The 26,311-nt window shown below is 34.4% G+C and overlaps 1 protein-coding gene across 7 annotated transcripts; it reads right to left on the reverse strand.

Annotated features, from left to right (window-relative positions):
- Positions 1–1,211: 1,211 nt before the first annotated feature.
- LOC111395604 (transcription factor GTE4-like) lies at positions 1,212–7,411 on the reverse strand. Of its 7 annotated transcripts, XM_023021678.1 has the most exons (6): positions 6,221–7,410; positions 4,688–6,154; positions 4,367–4,412; positions 4,156–4,269; positions 3,051–3,121; positions 1,212–1,769 (listed from the first exon to the last, which is right to left on the reverse strand). In XM_023021678.1, the coding sequence occupies exons 1-5, from the start codon at positions 6,950–6,952 to the stop codon at positions 3,072–3,074; spliced, it is 2,409 nt and encodes an 802-aa protein (XP_022877446.1). In that variant the 5' UTR covers positions 6,953–7,410; the 3' UTR covers positions 1,212–1,769; positions 3,051–3,071. The 7 variants fall into 7 exon arrangements, with proteins under 7 accessions (XP_022877446.1, XP_022877444.1, XP_022877445.1 ...); XM_023021676.1 differs by having other exon boundaries at positions 4,210–4,269; positions 4,688–7,411; XM_023021677.1 differs by having other exon boundaries at positions 4,210–4,266; positions 4,688–7,410.
- Positions 7,412–26,311: the final 18,900 nt, after the last annotated feature.

Consider the following 26,311-nt stretch of genomic DNA (forward strand, 5'->3'; position numbering starts at 1 on the left):
AAGATGACAGTAACATTGGTTGTGGAATTGTGAAATATAATGTGTTCACGATATTTTTTCTTTATTTAACTTAATCATTTAAAGTATTTTCAGATTCATGCCGTTGCTACTGTTACTTATGGACTAAGTTGATTGCGAGAAAAAGGGGTGAAGTGGATGAGGACAATTTTATCCTTTTTTATAGAAAGAAAAAGGTATTTTTCTATTTAATTAACGGAAAAACTGACGAAATATGGACGGAAGGACGTCCAGCGCAAAGAAAGATTGAAATGAGGGCAAAAATGCCAAAAAATGAAAGGGATGGACGTTTTTCACAATAGACTTGAAAGGTAGGGACGTTTTGTGCCAATTACTCTTTAATTAACGGAAAAACTACGGAATATGGACGGAAGGACGTCCAGCGCAAAGAAAAGTTGAAATGAGGGCAAAAATGCCAAAAAATGAGAGGTAGGGACGTTTTTCACAATAGACTTAAAAGGTAAGGAAGTTTTGTGCCAATTACCCAATATCAAACAAGCTCTGAATTGACTTGCCATTATTCAAAATCCTAAATTCCCTTTAGAGCAGGAACCTCGAAGTCTTTGTAAGCAATGATCACTTCAAATCAATTCTAACTGCTACTTTTAATCTCGATTCTTCTTAAAGAGACTTGTAACATAGCAGCTAAGAGCATCTCTGATGCAACGATCAATTGCTTAAAATTTTGCTATTTTACAAGTAAAATAAAGAAAGCTGACAGGGACTCCTGTCAAACTGACTTGGCAAATAACAAAATGAACAATATTTCATGGTTACTTAACAAATCATACATCCCCTTTCCAGATTTAATATTGTTTTGTTTTTCATTTTTAGCCCTGGTTTGACTCATTAAACAAAACTCTTTTTTTCTCGAACTTATCTTCAATCACATTCTCACAATAAAATATTTTACACGTAAGCCCAAAACTTTTCTTACTTTTTTAACCACATTCTCCGAAAATTCATTTTAATGATTGTCAAACAAAGTGTTAAAGAATATAAATGACACCTACATAGCAATTCAACTAATGCAATGGAAATCAATTTTGGACTTTAATGCCTATTTATTAGACATTAATGTCACCGAAAGTCCATGCCACCTAACTAATAGACGTACATTTGAGATGCTCTAATATGTACACTAGTCACTAGCAGTTGAAGCATTTAGCAATTCCAAGTAAAACAAGGGGAACTGTACAAGGGAATTGACATCCAAAACAATGCCTTGGCCAAAATCTACAAAGCCTCTATACCCAAATTTTAACTCGAAACAAAAATCAAACACTACACTTAAGAGGTCCAAAAGCTCTGTACACAATACACTATTTTTCCCCTTTTCGACACCAGGAACTGATACAATGAGCAACATTACTTTGTGGGGAAATAAAAAAAACATTACAATTCAGCTACTCCTACCATACTTACATGATTTTCATATTCTACCAACCTCAAAAAGTTTGTCACCATCAGATGTTACCCCATGAAAATCCTACCACAAGCCTTGTACAACTAGAAAAAATAAAAATAAAAATAAAAAACCTAGAATTGGTACATATCACAGCAATTTACATTTGCTAAGTTCTTTATAACCATTCAAAAATACACATTCGTCTCAACAAAAGAAACCGCCTTAAAAATAGGACCTACAAGTTCCAAATAAGTTACGAATGAGAGCAAGCTCCAAGTCATACACCTAACCCGTCAAACACAATGCATCCACCAGCACTCCCCACCTGCTCCCTCAGAAGGGTCTGTAAACCATCATTTGCAGAGACATAACAAAAATAATTTTTCAGAACAGATAAAGTTCATCCTATTGAGATGTCCAGCAACATTACAATATGCAAGAAAACTCAATATTTGGTCTCGGTTTATATTTAACAAAACATGGAAAGATAAATTGAACAAAATCCAGAGTATTTTTTATAGTTATAATTATTAACTGAGACATCCATTTCTTGTCAATCACTCTCTACACTGAATTAATGTAAACACCATGGCTACAAGAAATTATGATGCAGCATAAACAATATTATCATTAGCTAGGCAAAATTTCTCTGTGGAAATCACGAAAGCACAGCAAGTCCAACAAGACATTTTTTTGCCCAACTGCACCATAAAACGATGCATGGACAGATTTTCCATGCCACATCATATTTTCTGTTAGCCATGTCAAATTTTTCGTTAATTCAACAAAGGAGATGGATGGAGAGTGATTAGCGGTGTTTTTAACCCTCAAACCGTATCATTAGGTTCTTAAGTTTCGGATAGTATCTCAACATTTCCTACGACCCCCCACCCGCCCAAAACCACCATTTAAAATATGTAGATCAAAAGATAGGATTAAAGTAAAAACCAAGGAAATAAAATATATGACAACTTTTCTCCACAAACCACGCACACCATTGAAAAATCAACTTTAAGACGGTATTAATTTAAAAATAGATCTCTATGAGCATATTTCAATTGATTTTATTCCTTTTTTAGTTTCGCTTTCCCCTGCTTTTAGTTGGGAGGTTAATGATCAAATGGAGAAAGACATGAATGGCTAGTTTGCAGAGCATGGAAACACCTGTCAATCATCACAATCCTTGACTCTGAAACCACTTTCTTTTAGACTTGAACATAAAAAATGTAAATCCACTTGTGCATCAATCAGATAAACTTACAGATCAGAACACCATTTCTCGACAATTAGAGAAAACTTATTAAGGATAGAATAAGAACCAGATTCAATTGAGATATAGTGGCATGTCATATTCCACCTATTGACCCAGATGTGAACATGGAAAAAATTCTTTAATGACGTCCACTAGGTTGTTTGGAGAAGGGGAATGATTAAAGAGCACGATATATCTTTGGCACTTTAAATAGCAACGTTAACACCACTGCTGACAATATATCAAAAAGAGGAGGAGAAACGAAGCCATGGAAAACAACAACAAAAAAAAAAATTAATAATAGATTAATGCTCAATGCATGGATGACCGAAGCAGAAAAAATTTAACGATAATGCAAATACTCTCATTTACCTCAAGAAAATCCATACAAGATCAATGCTCTTCATCAGACCCATCAGCAGAGGAGCTATCACTATCGGAATCTGCAACGATGTTAAATAATAAGAGAATCAGTCAGAAGACGACAGAGTAATGATTAAAGCAAAGATATCAACATTATCTAGCATGCTTGCGTGGGCTTATAAGCTTATTTTTAAGGAGAGATGTACAATCTTACGAGCCTACCTGCTTATAAGCCCACCCAAACGTGCACCATATAATGAATCATATCAGTAAAAGTGTATATAAAGGGTTGCGTGGTATCCTAGTAAAAAAAGAGCCGTAAGAGTTACTGTTCACATCGTCGTCGAAAATAACAAAGTTTTGCTGACGTCATTATGACATCTTCTATATTATTTTGACCTCCCTTATTTGAAAGGGTATACACATCACGATCCTTTCCATCCATTTTCTCCCAAAACTACACACCACATTAATTTTCCTTCTCCCTCTGCAACACTCTCTCTCTCCCCGATTTTCTCTCTTCATTCAGATTTTCACTGTCATCCTCATCATTTTTCTCCAGGACCTTCTCTCTGTTCTCTCCCCAAATTCAGGCCATCCTTTAAGATCTGGGGTTCCTTCTCTCATGTTGACATACCGATTTTCAATTTCATCGGAGATCCCAGTTTCACTTCTCTCAGGGTGGCTCCCATCCCCCAAAATCTGCATCCACTACTCCGAAGAAGAAGATCCACCCCCCATATACGCATAAATATTCACCTATTAGGGTTTAGCAGCAAGCAGAAACTGATATATGAAGGGAAACAGGGTTTTATAAAATTCTCTCTTTTCTCGGTAACTTCTCCTTCTCTGTTTATATATCTTGCCATATAAACACATACCTTATTGATTTTAAGGTTGGGATAGAAGAGCTTTGGTCTAAACTATAGGCAGGGAATGCTAAGGTTTTTCAGTTCTCCAATTTAATTTGTTTAATTTATTTTCCCTGGGTTTAGGTTTTCAAGAATCTGGACCCCTTTCTATACTTTTTAGGGAATTTTTTCATATTATGCTCTATTTTGATTCTCATTTTTGTTGCTTCGTTTAATATATGAATGAGAGAAAAATCATTTACCGCTCGAAGATGATCCAGAATCACTGCTAGAACTGCTTGAACTACTGGACTTACTCGGATTATACCCCAGCTTTTCAACTTGAACAGGAGCAGCAGCAGAAATCTTTCCAACTACTTCAAAAAAAAAAACAAGAAATTCGAAGGTCAGTTATGGTAATATGTGTGTGCAAAGTAACCGCTAGAATATCAATATCATAGAAAAAAATGCCACCTGGTCCACTTTCTATAGGAACCTCTGCCATTGCCGGGGTTGTACCCTGCAATATGATGAAAAGATATGATCAATTATTTATTTTCTAAGAAAATTACATTGCCCCTGTTTGATTCACATTTTTTGGCCACAAAAATGAAAAATATGACCGTTATTCACCACATCAAGTCACATTATTTGGCTTTCTATCTCTTGTGTGGGTCCCACAACGACTATATTTTTCATTCTCATTCTTAAAAAAATGAGAATCAAACGGGCTCATTATGTGTATTGACTTTGAATTCCAAATCAGACTAGAGAAATTATAAATCAAACTCTTACCATCACGGGAACAGTCAGATTAGCTCCTGCTCTAGCTTGAAGAGCAAGTTCCGCTTTTCTTTTGTACTTGCTCAAGCTCTTCTTGAAATTAGTCACAAACCTATCAAGTTCCCACAAGGTTTCCGTATCAACAGTGTCAATGTCCACCTCAATCTCGTTATCATTTTGAGAAAGAGCAGTGTTCCTCTTCTTAATGATTTGAATAAGTGCATCGAGCTTCTCAGAAGGTAAGCTCTGAAGATTTTTGCTAAGTCTTTGCTTCTCCTCATAAGTCATGTCCCTCTTATGGGGATCCTTCGCCTTAGGTTTCTTTGGAACAGGCATCCTACCAACATGAGTACGCTGAACTTTGGGATCAAGAGATATAGGTGTAGCCACCGACTCCGACCTATCCAAAGTCATCATCTGTGGGGCAGATGGAGCATGGGCAGGAAAAGAGGCGGAAACAGGAGCCGAGGAAAAGGCAGGGGGAGCAAAATGAGGCTGAGGTGGAGCCTTTCTTGAAGTGGGAGTGGGCAACCCCACATCATGATACATTTGGTACTTCCAATAATGATTATACTCCTCTTCTATAACTGCCCATCGCTCTTCAAAAATCTCCAACAACTGTTCAGCCATAATGTGGACATCCTGCCCTTTTGGATTGTAGATCATTGCATTCCGAAACACAAGTCTCACATCCTCTGCAAACTCCCTTGGAGACTTGTACCAATTTTGTGACAGTCTATTCTTAATTGTACCCAAATCCATAGGATGCTTAATGATATCATGGTAATCACGCAATCCCAGTGCCTTGGCATTCACAGGTTCATTAAACACCCATCCATGTTTGTGCTTCATCAACCTCTGAAGCAAGTTGCTGCAACTCCTGAACACCTGATTCATGTTCTTATCCATTGCGAAACCAAAGCCAAATCCATGTCCACCAAACTTCCTCTTATTATTTGCCTTTAATCTCTTATTGCTTTCAGGAGGCAGTCTATCCTTACCCAAAAGAAACTCTGAATTCCTGTAATACTGATTTGCCTTGGGAGTCCTTTTCTCCTTTTCCACATATTCACCAACCCCGGGATTGTTTTCCATTACTGCAACACTTAGTTGCCTACTGTAAGGCCTTGGTTTCATATACCGTGTCGCACCCACATCAGAATTCACTCTTGCTAACCCCATCGGCCTGGTTGCCTCTGAATTCAGTCTCAATAGCACCCTCGTCTCTACTGCATCATTTCTCACATACTGAGGTTGAGGTTGAATATACCCACCCAAATTAGCACCAACACTGCCGGTCAAAATATTATTACTGCTAATAATACTACTGTTAATATTAGCATCCTTGGCTTCTAACTGTTTAAATAACATCCTAACCTGCTCAAGCTCCCCCTCTAGCTTCTTCTTAAGCTCTCTAATCTCATCCCTTGGCGTTGCTTCAGATAAATTAAATCTAATCCTATCATCAATCCTGGTCACCACCAGGGGTTTCCTGTTTCCGTTCACAGTTACTGGCTCCTCCCCACTGGGCAGGATAGAGGGAACTAGGGTTTCTTCTCTACCATTCTGAAGCTCATACCCACGGGGCAACTGTGCCATAGAAGATTCCCTACAATTTGGCAGCTCATTCGCGCTGGGCTGTGGTGATGATTCTCTCGAACTCTCTGGCCCATGCCCAATTTTTTGTGGCACTTCATCTGCACTGCCCAGGGGTGATGATTCTTTCAAGTTGTTGATCTTATTCCCTACTCGCACTTGATTCTGTCTTGAACCATCTTCTTGATGCGGTTGTTGTCCTTGCTGCTGCTGAGAAGCATCTGCAACTTTGGGCACTAGGGTTTTCGAGGACGTCCGTTCTTGATGAGGGTACTGCTCTTGCTGCCTCTGCGGAGAAGAATCTACATCATCAACCTCAGGGGTTTTCGAAAATTCTGTCACAACATTGTCGCTGCTCTTACGGTGGTCAGTTATTGTCGCAGTAGGGAAGTCTGCGATAGCCGTCGGAGTGGAGGTAGAGGCGTCTCTTGTGGGGTTCTCAGCCGCAGCGGTGGTAACGGTTGAGAATGGAACTTCGGCGGCGGCAGGATCCTCGGTGGTGGAAGTGTTTGAGGCTGTGGGATTCTTGGTACCGGTGGTAGTGGCAGAATCGCAAGTGATGCTGGTTATTTGGGCTTTCTTGGCGACCCTTCGGGTATAAACTTTGCTATTCTCGTTCCATCGAACCCTCGGTCTCGAATCCAGATCTTTATCCGAATCCCCTAAAGCCCCCGACTCCATTCATGTAATATATAAACCCTAACTTCACGAAATCAACCCTCAAGAACCCTAAAATAACCCATGTTCCAAAGCTAGGGCTTCAAAACCCTATAGTCACGAAACAAAAAATCCAAACCTAGGGCTTCAATAACCTCAATTTACGAAAAGAAAATACTCAGCAATTAAATCAAAAGAGGCTCGATATATGCAGATCTACTTTATCAAAATTAAATGAATAATAATAAAAAACAGAAACAGAAACAGAAACAGAAACAGAAGCGAAAGATCTAAAGATTGCGAAAACAAAAACAAAAATAAAAACAAAAATAAAAATAAGAAAAGAAAAGAAAAAGTCTATGAATTTTTAGGGTTTGGGTGGCGGAGAGAAGAAGGGGCCGTTCTGTTCTTTGATCCGAAGTCTATTCGGTTTCTCTCTCTAAAAAAGTCATTGTTTCTCTCTCTAAAAGATCTGTCGCCTCCTAGGTTTTAATCACACGCGCTTGTGTATAAATGAGATAAAGGCGGTGATGGACTGCCACGTCATTTGCGAGTGGGCAGATAGAATTGACGTGTTAGGGTCTTCTTATTGTTTGTGTTTCTTTGTGATTTTAGATATTTTTGTTGTTTCAGTTTCCTTGCGATTTTTTTTTTTTTTAAATTTATTGTTTTAGGTATAAAATCTCTCTCACATGAAAAGATTCTACATTTATTTGTCAATTTGACATTTTTGCCCATCTCATAGACTTTGTTTTAACACTATAAATGTTGTCGTCATTCGAATATGAAACATGTCAAATCTCCGAGCTCAACTTTGGACTCGCTTGTTGATTTGGAATACATTGGGAGCAAAGAGAATTTTCGGTAGACTACTTAAATGCATTAAAATAAAGAAGAACACCGACGACTTCAAAGACATTTTGTTGGACAGACACTGACAATAAAGTACAAAAACTAGTGGAGTGAACGCGGAAAGAAACTCTAACCTTAAACAATGGATGCAACAATTGCGCATTTTGCTTAGGGAGTATGTTTTCAAGAATGATTTACGTGATGATATTTTGCAATACTCTTAATTAATTATAACTTAATCTCATGTATATATTGTTTGTTAGATGAAATTCAACGCTTGTAGGTGAAATTGAAGGAAAGAAATGCAAATCGAGTGAGAAAGGATTTGGATAAATATTGATGATTGAAGAAAACACGACTCAATTGAATGTAATTAGAAGGCAAAATGACTAAAAAACAAAAAGAGAGAGACTAAATCATACCTCGGGCAGAAAGTCAAGGACCAAATTGCAATTGCTCGTGAACACAACCCCAAAATTTGGCTGAACCAAGAGCACAACAACAAGCTTAATTATCTGATCGCAATGGGTCAAGCCATGTAATCGCAAGGCTACAAACTATGCAAACAAGTCAGTTTCATTGTTTTGATGGAACTCTTTTATTGAATTAGTGGCCACAATTTAACCTAATTGGAGAGCAAAAAACGACCAAACACATTCTGTATTGGAGGGAAGAGGTCTAGCATTGAGAAACATGACAATTTACATCAAAAATTGAAAATTCAAAGCTCGAAAGTGAAAAGAAATTGATTCTCAATCAAATTTTTTGTAATCCTATAAGTTTTGGGCGATGGTTTCTTGTTATTCTTTTTTGTAATATCAAGAAATCATGCTAGACTAAACTCTTTATTGTATTGGATGACGATAAAATCATTATTTACTTATTTTTTATTCAAAGATCGAGTAGTTAGTGTATTTTTATGTTTTTGATTAATATTACTTGAATATTTCATTATTTTATTGCTTGATCACTGATTAGATAATTAGTTGTTTGTTATAGTGCAGTAAGATTCACAATAAATTTAAAACACAACAAGATTAATGCAAGGACAATAAATGTTAGAAATAATGTGTATGACGTGTGCAATCATATAGATTATCGTGTACGTTAATGCATTACTTTGCATATAAATTTAGAATGGAAGTATGATCATTTCGTGGCCAGAATATGTTTAACTTACATCGAAAGAAATAGATAAAAATGGATTATGGATTGTCATGAATACATAAACCACACTAAGTTGCATAGTTCGAGAATCGAAAATAGAGTTATCTTCAAGAACTTGGGAATATATAATGCATGGATGTCACGAGTTCGCCCCATAAGGTGATGAGCTAAGTCTTTAATGAACACAACCCTCATGTTTAGTTGTTGTCATTGAGTACAAGAACTTTAAGAAACTGCCCGTGATTCGCAATCCAAGATGAGTCAATTTTCTTGAATTGAACCAACCATATAAAATATTTGATTTTCATACTTGGTTCTTTTGAATCTTACTTGACACGAATGATAAAAAATTATTATGTCCACTTCCTTTGGTGGATGTCTCTATTAAGAGTACCAAATGAAAAATTAAGTTCAACTCAGAGTTTACTTTTAAGTATTTTAAAAAATACATTAGAATTAGGGTTGTAGAAGAATTACATAGAAATCTGGTGATACCTACATTAGTATTTTACTAAGGGCCCGTTTGACACGGCTTTTACTTTGGCTTTTGCTTCTTGTAGAAGAGCTTTTGGAGAAAGCTATTTTAATTTTTTTTGAAAATTAATATTTAAAACCACTTCCCATTCCGGAAGTGCTTTTGGAGGAAGCCAAAAAAACCAGCTTCCTCTAAAAGTTCTTCTAACCTCCAAAAGCACTTTAAACAAAAATAGCCAAACGGTCCAAAAGCTTTTTGGCTCTCAAAAGCTCCTTTTGGCTTTTCAAAAGCCATCCCAAACGGGCCCTAAATCTAGAATAAAATATATGAATGTTATTCTAAAGGTAAATGAGTTTGAAAATCACTTCAAGCATCAAGTTGAAAATAATCTATAATATTATATATAAATGTTATTCTAAAGGTAAGTGAATTTGAAAAAAACACTTCAGTGTCGTGATTAGCTTATTTTGTAATATGTTTAGCGCTACTTAGTCCACGTAATAATTCAACCGTGTCATAAACTCATATCGTATATGGAGCTTATATATGCTACTAACCAAGTGACCAATGTTGAAATGTTAATAAATTTTAGTGACATTATTGATTAGAAAAGTATTTTAAGAACCAAGTGAAATTTCGCACAAACGTCGGTGATTATTAACGAAGATTTTACCTCTTTCAAAAATTGTATGTTAGTCTTCTCGACTAAAGATTCTGTGAATCAATATTTCAATTTCAATGTCTTATTTAACAATTTGTCTTTTCAATGATCTGCAATAAATTTTACGAGTTTTCTTTGAATTCTCTTGGAGTCAATTCCGTACACGAATTAAAGTGTCACATAGCTATTTTCTTAGCTAATTATCACTCGTTGTCTATGGATGGGTTTTATTGTGTTTCTTTGTGATGCACCAGTTACACATTTTGCATGCGGAGTATGTTTGCAATAATGATCTTAAAAAAAATTATAGGGATTGTACAAGTTAACAACCGCATGTGTGAGGGGGTGAAGTGTGTAATTTAAATTTAATACAAAACACGAAACATTCCTAGGATTTGACATATTCTTGAATTTTCATGAAAGTTGGAGGTCTCTTGAGGAATGCAGGCATAGATAGTACGTGGTTGCATGAGTTTGTGCTATAAGGTGTTAAGTTTGGTAACAAGTAAAACTCTCATATTTAGTCGTTGTTGAGTTTGAAACTCTCGTATTCTTGAATTTTCATGAAAGGTAGAGGTCTCTTAAGGAACACAGGCATAGATAGTACGTGGCTGCATGAGTTCGTGCCATAAGGTGTTAAGTTTGGTAACAAGTAAAACTCTCATATTTAGTTGTTGTTGAGTTTGAAACTCTCATATTCTTGAATTTTCATGAAAGGTAGAGGTCTCTGAGGAACGCAGGCATAGTACGTGGTTGCATGAGTTCGTGCCATAAGGTGTTAAGTTTGGTAACAAGTAAAAATCTCATATTTAGTTGTTATTGAGTTTAAAACTCTTAAGATATTGTCCATGATTTGCAATCAAATAAAAGAGTAATATTCTTACATTGAATCATCCATATATGTGTAGAAATATGCAAAATATTTGATTTTTTTTCTTATTAATTATTTTGGTTCTTTTGCTTCTTGCTTGAGCCGAATGATAAAAATTACAGTTCTTCTATATGTACATTGTGATTGATAAGTTTGACATTACTTGATATGACAGTAATTATGGTCATTGATTTTAACCACGCTTATTCAAATCAATGACACAATTTTCAATATATCACACAATGTCAAATTTATGTACACTAGAAATGTACAATTAGTTTAATCCTAAAAATTATAATGTCCACTTCCTTTGATGGATGTCACTATTACGATTTCAAAATGACAATTTAAGATCAACTCAGAGTTTATATTTGCAAATATTTTAGAAAATACAAAAGTTGGCATTGTATAAGAATTAGGTACAAATCCAGTGATACCCTTTTCTTTCTTTTTTTTTTTTCCTTTTTTTTTTTTAACTAAATCCATATCATTTTATATAATTATTATTTTGATAAGAAGGTAATTGAGTTTAAAAAGCATACCAAGCATCAATTTGAAATTTTACGCAGATTTGGTAACTATTTATCAATTAGACTGGCAATTTAGCTTGTTGCACAATGTGTTTAAAGATAGATAGTTCACGTCAAAAGTAATCCCTTTTTTTTTTTTTTTTTTTTCCTTTTTTTTTTTTAACTAAATCCATATCATTTTATATAATTATTACTTTGATAAGAAGGTAATTGAGTTTAAAAAGCATACCAAGCATCAATTTGAAATTTTACGCAGATTTGGTAACTATTTATCAATTAGACTGGCAATTTAGCTTGTTGCACAATGTGTTTAAAGATAGATAGTTCACGTCATCTGTGAGTGTACGCTACTAAACTAGTAACCAATGTTATAATGTTAATTGATTTTAGTGACGTAATATTTAAGAACAAGTGAAATTTAGCAAGAACTTCGCACGGACATAAAAAAATCTTACATCTTCCACAAATTGAGTGTTGCTAAAGATTCCATGAATTAATATTGTTCTCCTTTTGCTTAGTTGGCATGTACGCCTTTCAATTTTACTCTCCCATTTAACTATTTGTCTTTTCAACAACCTGCAATAAATTTTATGATTTTGTTTAAATTCTCTTGGGATCACCTAAGTGTCTCATACATTTTGTTAAAGCGTCATGTTGTTAACTTTTTGTGAATGATTATCACATGTTGTGTGTATGAATGGCATTTTATTGTGTTTCTTTATGGTTCACCATCTTAGATATTTTTTGTTGTTTCAATTCACTTGCGATCTATTTATTTCTCTCGTGTTTATATTATTTTGGGAATAAAATCTCTCCTTCACGAAAAGATTTGATATTTATTAGGTAGATTAACAAATATTGTTCAAGATGATAAATGATGTCATCACCCTATTAATGGGACCTTGCTACATTACCAAAGGCCACATAGGCCCTGGTAATTGCAGCTAGCCCCCTGTCATAGGTGGGGGGAGACCAGCTGATAAAGGGACTTTACCCCTAGAAATGGGAGAATCTAAATCATGTCATATCTCAAGGCCAACTTTGAACATGTATAAATAAATGAATAAATAAAAAGGTTGAATCTCAATCTTGAAGGCCCTATCACTCCACTCCTAGAGTTTTGTGAGAGAGGTAAATTGCAGGATGTGTCCTAATAGGCCAGAGAACAAGAGCTGTCTGTACACTGTGCCTACAAGGAACTTTGAACATGTATACTAAGTTGGAATATGGTGGGAGTTGCCTGTGCACTGCACCATTATTATTATTATTATTATTTTTTAAAGACCAACTTCAAAATCACTCTATTGGACCCACACCAACACAAAAGGAATAAGCCATTTATACAATGGATTTGTACAACATGCTTGACAATGGTGTAGATGTAAAAAAAGTGTTGATAGGAAAGATAAAGTATTTTTCAAACTGTTCAATGATAATCTGCCACGTAGCATGTTGTCAAACTTGTTGTAAAAATCATTGTACAACAAATATGATTCAACACAAAAATACAAAAGCTAGTGGAATGAATGGGGTTGGAAACCCTATCTTTAAGCAATGAATGCCTATGTTGCATATTTCGAAGGGAGCGTGTACGCCAGAATGAAACTCAAAGTTATTAATAGGGGGTCACACAAGTTTAAGAGTGTCAGTGCGAGTGGTGACGCGTGTAGTTTAGCCTATGTTTGACAACCATATTTTTCAAATTCTTTTTTTTTAATAGCCATATATTCACACAATAAAATATTCTGCACGTGAACCAAAAATTTTTATTATTTTTTAACCATACATTTTTCTAAAAATTACTATTCAAACTCATTTTTTCCAAAAGTATGATTGTCAAACAAGGGCTTAATTCATTGCAAAACAAATAGTCTTGCTATTGATGGAGTCAAGTTATATCCGAAGTGTATGCTACTAACAAAGTTATCAACACCATAATAATAATTAATTTTAGTAACTTAATTGGTAAGTGATAAGTGATTTTTACACACTTAGTCCATGTTTGTCATCCTTTAACAAATTAAATTATTTGCTACAGTAATATTTCTCACACCACATTCACATAATAAAATATTCTACACACAAACCAATAAAGTTTCTTTAAATTTTATCCACACATTCTCCAAAAAAAAATTTTATTCAAAACTCTTTAATTTCTCCCATAATAGGAGACAAACAAGCTCTTTTTTAGGCCACAAAATATGAATAATTGTTAAAAATATGTTTTAATATGGCTTAATTGTATAGAAATCATGTATTAAAGAACAACATTGATGCATATAATGGAATTTAGGAAAAACAAGTGAAAAAGGATTAAAATGAAAGAAAATCAAAGTTTAAGAACCAAAATGCAAATAGTCGAAAAATGACCCGAAGGAAGAAACGAAGTTAGTGAAAGAGTCAAAAACCAATTGAGTGAAGGAATGAAGTGTTGGAAGAAGAAGCGAAAAAAAGATCACGAAACGAGAAAAACGGATTTTGGTAATTGAAATGCAACTTTTGAATTTTCATCTACACTATGCAGTCGCATATTACACACTACATGGTCAGATTTAGAGAATTCTAAGGCTAAATTTTATTGAACTATGCTAACTAGCATAGTACATTTTCGATAAAAAAATTTTGGTTTCCTTATATGACTCCAACTCTTATAAAAACAAGATTTAAGAGGCCTTTTAAAGAACCTAGAGCCGTTCATAAGTAGTTTGCCAGGCATTATAACACATTCTAAGTGATTTTAGAGTATAGAAGGAGACAAAAAACATGAAAATCGGTTCCAAGACTCGAAGATTCAATTCAAGATTTAATTGGGTGATGTCATTTCTTCAATATTTCTTTTGTTTTCTTTTTTCATAGCGTACTAGGCTAGATTTCTTTGTAGTAGGAGAATGTTGAACTGTGTAATATGAGTTTTTAATCTTTAGTTTTATATATATGACGTCAAAAATATGTTTTTGGATATTGAATAATTTATATAATTTTCTTTTCTCCACAATTATTGTGCATGGTAGTTGTGTAAATGTGGTGGCTTATTTTATATATTCGAAAGAAAGGAAAACAGGCTTGACATGATAGAAATCATCATAGGGTTTGATAAGAGATATAAATATACTGCTATACCTTATGTGAATTTTTAGGTGTTCATAAAAATTCATGCATTCTTGTATGTTTGTATCCGTCGAAGAAATATAGTCTGGTTATATATGAGAATAGATTTGACATTACTTCAGAGAGTTAGTGAATAAAATAGAAACATTGATTTGTCAAAATTCAATCGTATTGTCAAAGTGTAAAACTATATGGGAATTTGTGATCCTAGTGTGTTTGTCATTCATTAGAACACATCAATTTTTATTTTGCATAATTTGTGTTTAGTTACTTAATTTCACTCATAATTGCGTAAGTAGCTTATTTTAATTATAATTTTGTCACAAACAAACAGCTCTTATTATTCTTGTTTCGGTTAAGGCCGTGATAATTAAAATTGAACTAAAATCAATCTCTGTAGGACGATACTTAAATTCAAATTCACTTTATTACTCGTCAATGAACTGTACACTTACAGTGGTTTTCATTCGAAAGATATTTTCGCAACTAGTCAAAAAAGTATTTTAAGGACCAAATGAAATTTTGCACAAACTTTGCATAAATGTCAGTGAATATCAATGAAGGAATTGATAGGAGGTTATACAACATTACAAGTGCCGTTACAAGAAGTGAACCATGCAATTTAATTATTTGCAAAAGAAGAATCTTACTAGGGTTTAACATATCTCTTAATCCACTTCAAAAGAGGAAGCTTCTTTAGAAATGCAAGCATAGATAGTGCATAATTACCATGAGCTCATGCCATGAGGAGTAAATTTTAGTCTGGTAATGAGCGCAACCCTCGTGTTTTGTAATTGCAAGTCTTTAGTCTTAATCCCCGTATAACAATTTGTCATTTTAGCGAATTGCAATAATTTTTTTTCCAGGAATCTCGTAGGGGTCGACTAAGTATTCTATATTCTATGCTAAAATGTCGAATTGCTAATTATTGATCACCCACTTATTTAGTGTCTGAAAAATCTTTACTGTGTTGCCATGCAAAACAATCTAAAAACTTTAAGGAACTACATAAAACAAATAATTTATAAGAGATCTTTCTGTTGTGCCTGTTGGATTGTGTGCATATATAGTATAATTTTGCTGATGTAAAAATAACAATAATAATTTTTTATTGAATAAAATTATGTTTAATTTATTTATTGCATTTATTTATTATTGAGCGTGGGAAATTAAAGTGCATGTGATCACTTGTGATAATATGAGTTGGGTACTTGCGTTAAGAAGTACAGTGAGACACAATTTATATTTTGATCATAAATAATTTGTTTACAACCAATGTATAAGGGTTGGCATCTTGTATTAGAAGATTGTAGTGTTGACCGATTCACTATTCAGGTTTGTGATTTGTCATTATCACAGAAATAGTTGAAGGTGACACTAGTACACTTGGAATGTATTGAACGGATCACGTGTCGAATTTAATTCTATAGAATGACTGTGAGGAGAATTAAATTTCACTCGACCGCTATGTATTTCATCTGAATCCCTTGACAGAATTATGTATATCTTTTCATGATTTTAATTGTTCTTTGATTCATCAATGAGTGAGATCAATTTGATTGGTCAAATTTCTTGATGAGTTGGGAACTTGAGAATGAGCGAAGTAGAGAACATGAATTCGTGTCGGGAACCATCGTCCTGAAAATGGGTAGAGTGACTACTTGAGTATTTTCTGTTGAATGGTTAAAATCTGAACTCAGTATTTAGCGACAACTAAACTTAGATCTCTGTGATTTGTTCACAGGACCGTTGAAGAAAATGAAACTTAAGTGAGTGAGAATAACTGGAGGGACAAAATGGTCATTTATGCTCGTACTTCATTGTCGGATCTCGGACAGGGATAAAATACATATACGACAGGTTAGAGAAAGTATTACAAATTTATTGGTTTCTGTGATTTTATATATTTCGAGGGTTCAGTCTTTTACTTTTAATGGAAAAAATAAAGACTAATAATTAGATTGGGTGGTCTAGGGTCGACTAGACGAGATCTAATTATTGAAGCTTGGAAAATAAATGTCCGATCAGGCCCTTGTGGTAGCTTCATAAAGTATTGGAACTTAATTACGGTAATTATAATAGTTGTGGGCTTAATTGTAATTACAATAAAATTTTGTACTTGGTTGTAATTACTATGAAAGTTATAAACTTAATTGTAATTGTAATTGAAGTTTTAGGACTACACATGCAATTATATGTAAACTAATTAGAATTGGACTTAAATTAGAACTCCTACTTGAGTTTTAATTAGAATTCTTGATTGAATATGGAATTATATTTGTACTAGAATTCTATCATCTTTTTCTCTATAAATAAAGACTAGATTGATAGAAAAATGCTACAATATTCATAATTCCATAAGATTCAAAATTGTAGAGAGAAAATATATTATTTTCTTGTAGTCCAAAATTCAAGAATTAGTTTTTGGATTAATTGAAAGAAGGTGCCCATACACTGGTGTAGTCTTTGCGTTGGAGAATACCATAGAAGGCTTGAAAGTTTGAAGCACCAACATTCTTGCAATTAAAGAAGGTGGAAGTTCATGGATCAGAGTTAATTCAAGGTTGATCATTGAATTTAGGTAAAAGATTCGAATCCTTTAATTTTGTTATAACATACACGTGAACATCTAGACGATTTTACTTATTGAATTAAAGAAAAATTTAATTTCTGATTAATTCCGCTTCCACATTCCAACAACTGGTATCAGAGCAATATATATCGTTCGCGTGCTTGTTATTTTTTAATCTTGATTACATGTCCTAGTCGAGCGATGTCTAGGAAAATTTTACATGTTGATTGAATGATTGGATTATTTTAAATTGTGAACCAATTATTTGAAGTCAGTCTTTGATGTAATTTGTTATTTCGAGTCTGTAACAAGATATGTGGATTACGACTCCATCATCTTGATTTAATTTTCTGTACAATTAGATTCAAAATTTGTGAGCCTACAGGACAGGAATTTATGTAATTCTTGTAAATTTTGGATCTTGTAAGTTGATTGAAAATTGAAGAATAAGGCTTAAAGATGGAAGACAAAAAAGTTCAAAGATTTGTATTTTAAAAAAAAAATATTTTTTTCTGACAGTTTTCTGTCTACACGTGCAGACAGATTCATTTGTAATTTGATTTTTTCAAACAAAAAAAAGATTTTTTTTTAAAATTAATTATAGGTGCAATGACAGAGACTTCCTTGCTATTTTTGGAGCAGCTATTGTTGGATGCTTGGAGATTTTGGACTAGAGAATTAGATTAAGTTTTGAGCTTTGGTCCAATTTATTTATTTATTGAGTCTTTTAGGGCCACAAATAATTTTTATTTTTATCGCTTTATGAAAGCTTTAAATTATTGTTTGAAATATTGTCATTTTTGATATCATGACATATAGATTTATTTATGACACCGCTCGTGATACTATGAATAGGATGCATATCATTTATTTCGAATTTTTCTTTGATTAATTTAATTTAAATTTTCTGAATAGAAAAATCGTAATAATTAAATTGTTTATTAATTTAATTAATATGAACAGTTGGTAATTGTTTCAATTAAAATTCATTATTTTAAAATATTGAGTGAGAGATGGTGTTTATTTAAATAAAAACCCACGGTCTCCTTTGGTCAATCCATAAGCAAGGTAATGTGCTTGTCTCGTGCCGGTAATGCAACGGACTCCTTATAGGAGGGCCGCGTGGTTCAAGTTGCTTGATTGTATTTCTTTATGATAAAATCGTCTAAATAGAGTATAATTTATGATCGTCCTATAGATGGGGAAACTATTTTCAAGTGTTTAGAGATTGAGACAAAGGTTGTACACTCAAATTGAAATTATCTATGAACCTCCTATAGAGGCTCTCATCTATAATTTGGTGACCAAATAAAACGATGCTAGACTTAATATAGACATTTGTTGTCAGATATATTTTGTTTAAGTGAGAGGGTCTCAGCTTGATTAATGGACACATTGACCTTTCCTATAGAGAGACATGTTGGTTCACAGGGATCAAGTCATCGTAGCATTATTGTAGTTAAATGGATCTACACATGCATTCATGCATCATATGTTAAATTGTCATTCGCTGCTTAATTTTAATATGTAATAAATTGTTATTTTTCAGTAAAATGTCTCTCAGCTCTTTTTCCTTTATTCTAAAACAAAACCAACTTGTCGGGGATAATTTTGTAGATTGGAAACGTAATTTGATGTTTGTGCTTATTGCCAAAAACTTGATTTTGTGCTCGAAGAAGAATGTTCCGAGGAACCTACTAAGACTATAGGCAAGTGCAAGAGGGCTGCGTATCATAAGTGGATCGCTACTAACAAGATGGCTCGCTGTTACATTTTTTGCATCCATGTCAAACGTGTTACAGCAAAAGCTTGAAAGTCAGGAAACGTCTTATGACATACTAGAAAGCCTGAAGAGCATGTTTGGACATCAAAGTAGGAGGGCTCGCTATGAGGCCATTCGTACCTTACATAACATCTGCATGAAACCCGGAACGCCCGTGAAGGATCATATGTTGACTATGATTGCACACTTCAACATGGCGGAGAATCTGGGTACAACTATTGATCGGAAACTTGAGTTGATATGGTATTGAATTCTTTATCTGATATGTTTTTCACAGTTTACTGTAGACTATCACTTGCACAAGATGAATATACCATTAACTGAGTTGATAAATGAGTTGCAAAATTTGGAAAGTGGTCTTAAGGGTAAGGGTGGCCATGCTCATGCGACAATCGCTAGCTCCTATGGCTCCAAGCTGAAAGGTGGAATTGGAAAGAAGAGGAAGAGATCTAACAAGAAGCCAGGAAGCAATAAAAAGCCCAAATCAGATGGAACATCGAAAGGTAAGTGTTTCCACTGTGGTTACAAAGGACACTAGAGGAAAGACTGCCCTGATGCACTAGCTAAAAAGCTGGGTCTTGGCGAGTTTTTTATTGCTGAGTCATGTTTGGTGGTTGATTTTACAAATCCCTGGGTTGTAGACTCTAGAGCCACTAATCATATATGCATGTCTATGCAGGTGCTTCAGGAGAGCAGAAGACTCAGTGAAGGCCAGTTTAAAATTATTGTTGGCACAGGAGCTATAGTTTCAAAAAGAGCAGTAGGAGTAGTTTACTTTTATTTCAATAGTGGTAGGCATTTAATTCTTAAAGACTGTTATTATGTGCCACGGATGAAGTGGAATTTGATTTCTGTTTCTTGTTTAATAGGACAGGGTTATTCTGTAAACTCTGCGGATGATGCGCTTTATATTTTAAAGAATAAAGCTCCTATTTGTGCTGGATATTTGGTGAATGGTCTTTATATTTTAAATTGTGCCACAAACAAAATAAATGTTACTTCTGCAAACCATGAACGAATGTCTAACCATACTAGTGATACTTATTTATGACATCTTAGACATGGACATATTAACCTTAACAGGATACAAAGATTGGCTAGAGATGGTCTACTTAACACACTTAAGATGGAACCATTGCCAGTTTGTGATTCTTGTTTGGAGCGTAAAATGACCAAGAGATCCTTTCTAGCAAAAGGACATAGAACCAAAGAAGTATTAGAACTAGTTCATTCTGATGTATGTGGACCCATGAATACACCTGTGAGAGGGGGTTATGAGTATTTTATCATTTTACCGATGATTACTCTAGATTCGGATACATTTACCTAATGACTCGAAAGTCAGATGCTTTTGAAAAATTCAAAGAGTATTTGGCTGAGGTCAAGAAACATTTGGGTAAGAGTATTAAGACACTTCGATCAGATCGAGGTGGCGAATATCTCTCTCGAGAAACTCAGGGACTACTCGACAGAAAATGGTCTTGTTTCTCAATTGAGTGCACCGGGTATACCCCAACAGAATGGCGTTTCAGAAAGGAGAAACAGAACATTGTTAGACATGGTTAGATCAATGATGAGGTTTGCAACTCTACCTATCTCATTTTGGGGATATGCACTAGAAACAACAGCATATGTTCTTAACTTAGTTCCTTCTAAGTTGGTTCCCACGACTCCCCTGGGATTATGGAATGGGTGCAATCCTAGCTTACGTCATATTCAAATTTGGGGATGTCCGGCTCATGTGCTGAAAGGGAAGACAGAGAAGTTGGAATCTAGATCAGAGATATGCCTATTTGTGGGATACTCTAAAGGTACCAAGGGATATTATATTTATAGTCCTCTAGATAGGAAAGTCTTTGTTAGCACAAATGCCACTTTCTTAGAGGACAAGCATATTAATGAACATCAGTCCAAAAGCAATATCGTGTTGGAAGAAATGAGTGGGAGCAATTCCACCTCATCGACTCCTGAAACACAATCTCATGACAAACAACCCTTGGTGTCGGATATACCTAAACAATGTGTTTTGAGTAAGAGAGATGAGTTATCCAATCCCATGGATCAAGTAAATGTTGAAGGTATTGAGGAGGTAATGGAACCACCTACTGCTGATACCAACATTGATACAAACGTTACAATTCCAAACGATGCCATGGTCCAGGATCCCCCATCCCTTAGACAAAGTCAGAGCGTTATCAGACCACCTTCTAGGCACTTGTTAGTTGGAGAGTCTAATCAAGCGATTTCCACAACACAAGTTGATGACCAGATTTCATACAAGGAAGCTATGAATGATGTGGATACAAATTTATGGCAAGAAGCTATGAATACTGAAATGGAATCTATGCATTCCAATCAGGTCTGAAAACTTGTAGATGCACCAGAAGAGATAAAATCCGTTAGTGCAAGTGGGTATATAAGAGAAAGAGAAGAGCATACGGGAAAGTAGTAACTTTCAAAGTAAGGCTAGTGGCTAAGGGTTTCACCCAAGAGAAGGCATCGATTACGAGGAGACCTTTTCACCTGTGGCTATGCTTAAGTCTATCCGGATTCTTTTATCCATTGCAGCTCGTTTTGATTATGAGGTGCGGCAAATGGATGTCAAGACAGCCTTTTTGAATGGCCATCTTGAGGAATGTATCTATATGGTGCAACCAGACGGATTCATAGAACCTGGTCATGAAGATAAAGTTTGCAAGCTTCAGCGGTCCATTTATGGGTTGAAGCAAGCATCAAGATCTTGGAACAAGAGATTCGACAAAGTGATTAAGACATATAGTTTTGATTATAACTTTGACGAACCCTGTGTCTATAAAAAGGTACAGGAGAAAATTGTAATTTTCCTTGTTCTATATGTGGATGATATTCTACTCATTGGAAATGATGTTGGAGCATTATTGTCTGCAAAAGTGTGGTTGGCCAAACAGTTTCATATGAAGGATTTAGGAGAAACTAGCTATGTTCTAGGCATTCAAATCTTAAGAGATCGAAAGAACAAACAGATAGCTCTATCCCAAGCTTCATACATTGATAAAATACTTGTTAGATTTGCCATGCAAGATTCCAAGAAAGGTAATTTACCTTTCAGACATGGAATCTAACTCTCTAAGGATCGGTCCCCTGAGACTCCTGAAGAGGTAGAACGCATGATTAGGATACCTTATGCATCGACAGTTGGTAGTCTCATGTATGCTATACTGTGCACTAGACCTGACATTTGTTATGCTATTGGTATGGTGAGTCGATATCAATCTAACCCGGGACTAGAACACTGGGTGACTGTAAAGCATATCCTGAAGTACTTTCGAAGGATAAGGAATTACATGCTAGTTTACTCATCATCAAATCTTGTTTCAGTGGGTTATACAGATTCAGACTTCCAGGCTAATAAGGACTCTCGCAAGTCTACATCAGGATCATTGTTTACACTTGGTGATGGGGCCATTATTGGGAGAAGTATCAAACAATCATGTATTGCTGATTCCACCATGGAGGCTGAGTATGTAGCATCTTGTGAAGCCGCTAAGGAAGCGGTGTGGCTCAAAAAATTCCTAACGAATATCAAGGTGGTGCCTGCATTTGCACCGCCCCTGACACTATACTGTGATAATAGTGAGGCAGTGATAAATGCTGAAGAACCAAGGAGTCATCAAAGGGGTAAACATATTGAACGAAAATATCATCTCTTGAGAGAGATAGTTAATAGAGGAGATGTGATTGTCAGTAAAATTACTACTGGGGATAACCTCGTGGATCCATTTACAAAGAGCCTATCGGCCAAGGTTTTTAATGGACATGTGCAAGGCATGGGGTTACAGGACATGACATATATACTCTAGGACAAGTGGGAGATTTATTGGGTTGTGTGCACATATAGTATATTTTTGCTGATGTAAAAATAACAATAATAATTTTTTATTGAATAAAACTATGTTTACTTTATTTATTGCATTTATTTATTATTGAGCGTGCGAAATTAAAGTGCCTGTGATCACTTGTGATAATATGAGTTGGATACTTGCGTTGAGAAGTACAGTGAGGTACAACTTATATTTTGATCATAAATAATTTGTTCATAACCAATGTATAAGGGTTGCACCTTGTACTGGAAGGTTGTAGTGTTGACCGATTCACTATTCAGGTTTGTGATTTGTCGTTATCATAGAAATAGTTGAAGGTGATACTAGTACACTTGGAGTGTATTGAATGGACCACGTGTCGAATTTAATTCTATATCATGATCGTGCAGAGACTTAAATTTTACTCGACCACTGTGTATTTCATCTAAATCCCTTGACATAATTATGTATATCTTTTCGCGATTTTAATTATTCTTTGATTCATTAATGGGTGAGATCAATTTGATTGGTCAAATTTCTCAATGAGTTGGGAACTTAAGAATGAGCGGAGTAAAGAATATGAATTCGCGTCAGGAACCGTCGTCCTGAAAATGGGTAGAGTGACTACTTGAGTATTTTCTGTTGAACGGTTAAAATCTGAGCTCAGTGTTTAACGACAGCTAAACTTCGACTTCTGTGATTTGTTCACAGGACCGTTGAAAAAAATGAAACTTAAGTTAGTGAGAATAATTAGAAGGACAAAAATGTCATTTATGCTCGTACCTAATTATCGGATCTCGAACGTGGATAAAATACGTATATGATAGGTCAGAGGAAAGTATTACAGATTTATTGGCTTCTGTGATTTTATATATTCCGATAGTTCAGTCTTTTGCCTTTAGTGGAAAAAGCAAAGACTAATAATTAGATTGGGTGGTATATGGTCGATTAGATAGGATCTAATTATTGGAGCTTGAAAAATATATGTCCGATCAGGTCCCTGTGGTAGCTCCATAAAGTATTGGAACTTAATTACGGTAATTATAATAGTTGTGGGCTTAATTGTAATTACAATAAAGTTTTGTACTTGGTTGTAATTACTATGAAGTTATAAACTTAATTGTAATTGTAATTGAAGTTCTAGGACTACACATGCAATTATATGTAAACTAATTAGAATTGGACTTAAATTAGAACTTGTACTTGAGTTTTAATTAGAACTCTTGTTTGAATATGGAATTATATTTGTACTAGAATTCTAGCATCTTTTTCTCTATAAATAGAGACTAGATGGATAGAAAAATACTACAACATTCATAATTTCATAAGATTCAAAATTGTAGAGAGAAAAAGAGTGAGAAAATATATTATTTTCTTGTAGTCCAAAATTCAAGAATTAGTTTCTGGATTAATTGAAAGAAGGTGCCCACACACCAGTGTAGTCTTTGAGTTGGAGAATACCATAGAAGGTTTGAAGGTTTGAAGCACCAAGATTCTTGTAATTAAAGAAGACGGAAGTTCGTGGATAAGAGTTAATTCAAGGTTGATCATTGAACTTAGGTAAAAGATTCGAATCCTTTAATGTTGTTATGACATACACGTGAATATCTAGACGATCTTGCTTATTGAATTAAAATAAATTTTAATTTCTGATTAATTCCGCTTCTGCATTCCAACAGTGCAATGGTGAATTTCCTACTTCCATTGCCGTATCTAGTTTGGAAGCCTCCGATGGTTTTTCATCCTTTTTCAACTCTTCCAAAGTGGTATTTTTTTAAAAATTTTTTTTTATCATCCGTGGCTGCTTTGACTACCTTTTTCTCCTCCTCCGTCTTCCCCTCTCCTTTCTTTGCCCTTAGCTTGTGGTGGAACGAAATCAGACTTCTCCATCGTTGTTGCCTCCTCCTCCATACCATAATATGTGATAGGATGGGGTTGAAGGAAGAAAATGAATGAGTTCGGGCCCTTTTGATTATTTAAATTCATTTTTTACTTTTGTTTTCTTTTTGTTTATTTAAAGTGAATGGTGAAGTTGTCTTTTTTACAAACAGTCGAATTAGACAAAATTTGTCAATAGGAATATAATTCGCAATTAAGTGAAAGGTTGGAGATGCTTGATACTAAAAAAAAAAGGTTGAGATTTTATTAGCATGAAGTGGCAAGGTAGAAGACGAAAAATGCAACCCCCCCCCCCAAAAAAAGTGTATTTAAAAGGTGTCGAAGTAGAATTGTCCATCTAGTGGCATTAAATATAACAATATCTATTTTAGTAACTAAATGGGTCAGAATAATACTTTAAGGACCACATTGAAATTTCACACAAAGTTTAGTGCATTTGTGAAATTGAATGAAATTCAGCTTGTTTGGCAATATATTTGACGACAGTTAATGCATATAATAGCCCCTACTTGACAACCATTTTTTGGCAATAGTGAGTTTTTCAATGATAAATTTTTTAAGAATGTATAATAATTAAAAAATAGAAAACAGTTTTGAATTTACATGAAAAATATTTTATTGCGAGAACGTGTAGTTGAAAATGAGTATAAAAAAAAAGAATTTTGAAAGAATAATTATCAAACAAGAGCATAGTTTAACGGTGTCACATCGCATATGATGTAACATTGAAATTAACTTTAGCGACTTAATGGGTAAAAAAATACTTTAAGGACCAAATTAAAATTTCTCACAAACGTCTTTGACTTTTTGTGAAATTAACCCCCAGCAAAATGCCAATTACTCTTTCCGGGCTAACGATTCCACCAATTAAGATTACTTGCCTTTTGCAAGATTCGGATGTCTTTCAATTTCAATCCTCCATTTACACAATTCCATAAATTTTATGGGTTTTCTTTGGTTTTAAGTTTAAGGAGATCTTTGTGTTGGGCAATTTCTATTATTGCAAGAATAATTTTTCTAATCTAAGCAATTAACTAAAACTATACAAATAAATAATCCAAGCAAAAAATCAGAAAATGCAACACCAAATTTTTACGTGGAAAAAACCCTCCAATATAGAGGGAAAAAATCACAGGGCAATTCTGACCAAAATTCACTATAATTAAAATATAGATTACAATATTCAAATTTATGCCCTAAAACTTGAATTCTTCACAAATTGGAATATCACAATAATTTATCTCTAAGACAACAATTTATCTCACTACAAATCAATAATTTGATCAATCTTGTGAAAGCCCACTTTGAATACAAATCCAAAAATATATCTTAGAGAAATTCTCAATTTATATAATGTAGAGAAGAAAAAATAAACATGTGTGATATCATATGTCAACAAGAAATTGATCAACCACTTTTTTATTTATTTATTTATCAATTTCAGCTTTTTCTTCTCTCCAAGAAAAATCCCAATCGGCAGTCTCTCTCTCAATTCATGCAGCAAATTTCTGTTTTCAATATATATATTGGCAACCACGACACTTTGTTTTCTCACACTTTCAAGCCAGCATTTTTGACCATTCACAATGACAACCAATTGTTTTTCCTCTCACACAATTTGTTTGC

Source organism: Olea europaea, chromosome 6, assembly GCF_002742605.1.
Source record: "Olea europaea var. sylvestris chromosome 6, O_europaea_v1, whole genome shotgun sequence".
NCBI classification, from domain to species: domain Eukaryota; kingdom Viridiplantae; phylum Streptophyta; class Magnoliopsida; order Lamiales; family Oleaceae; genus Olea; species Olea europaea.

Bases quoted from the DNA above. Each gene is read 5' to 3' on its own strand.
- LOC111395604 (XM_023021672.1), bottom strand. From the start codon at position 6,952: ATGGAGTCGGGGGCTTTAGGGGATTCGGATAAAGATCTGGATTCGAGA. The intron at 4,413-4,687 runs GTAAGAGTTTGA...ATCATATTGCAG, and splicing joins ATCTGACTGTTCCCGTGATG to GGTACAACCCCGGCAATGGC. The intron at 4,270-4,366 runs GTGGCATTTTTT...TTTTTTTTGAAG, and splicing joins TCCTATAGAAAGTGGACCAG to TAGTTGGAAAGATTTCTGCT.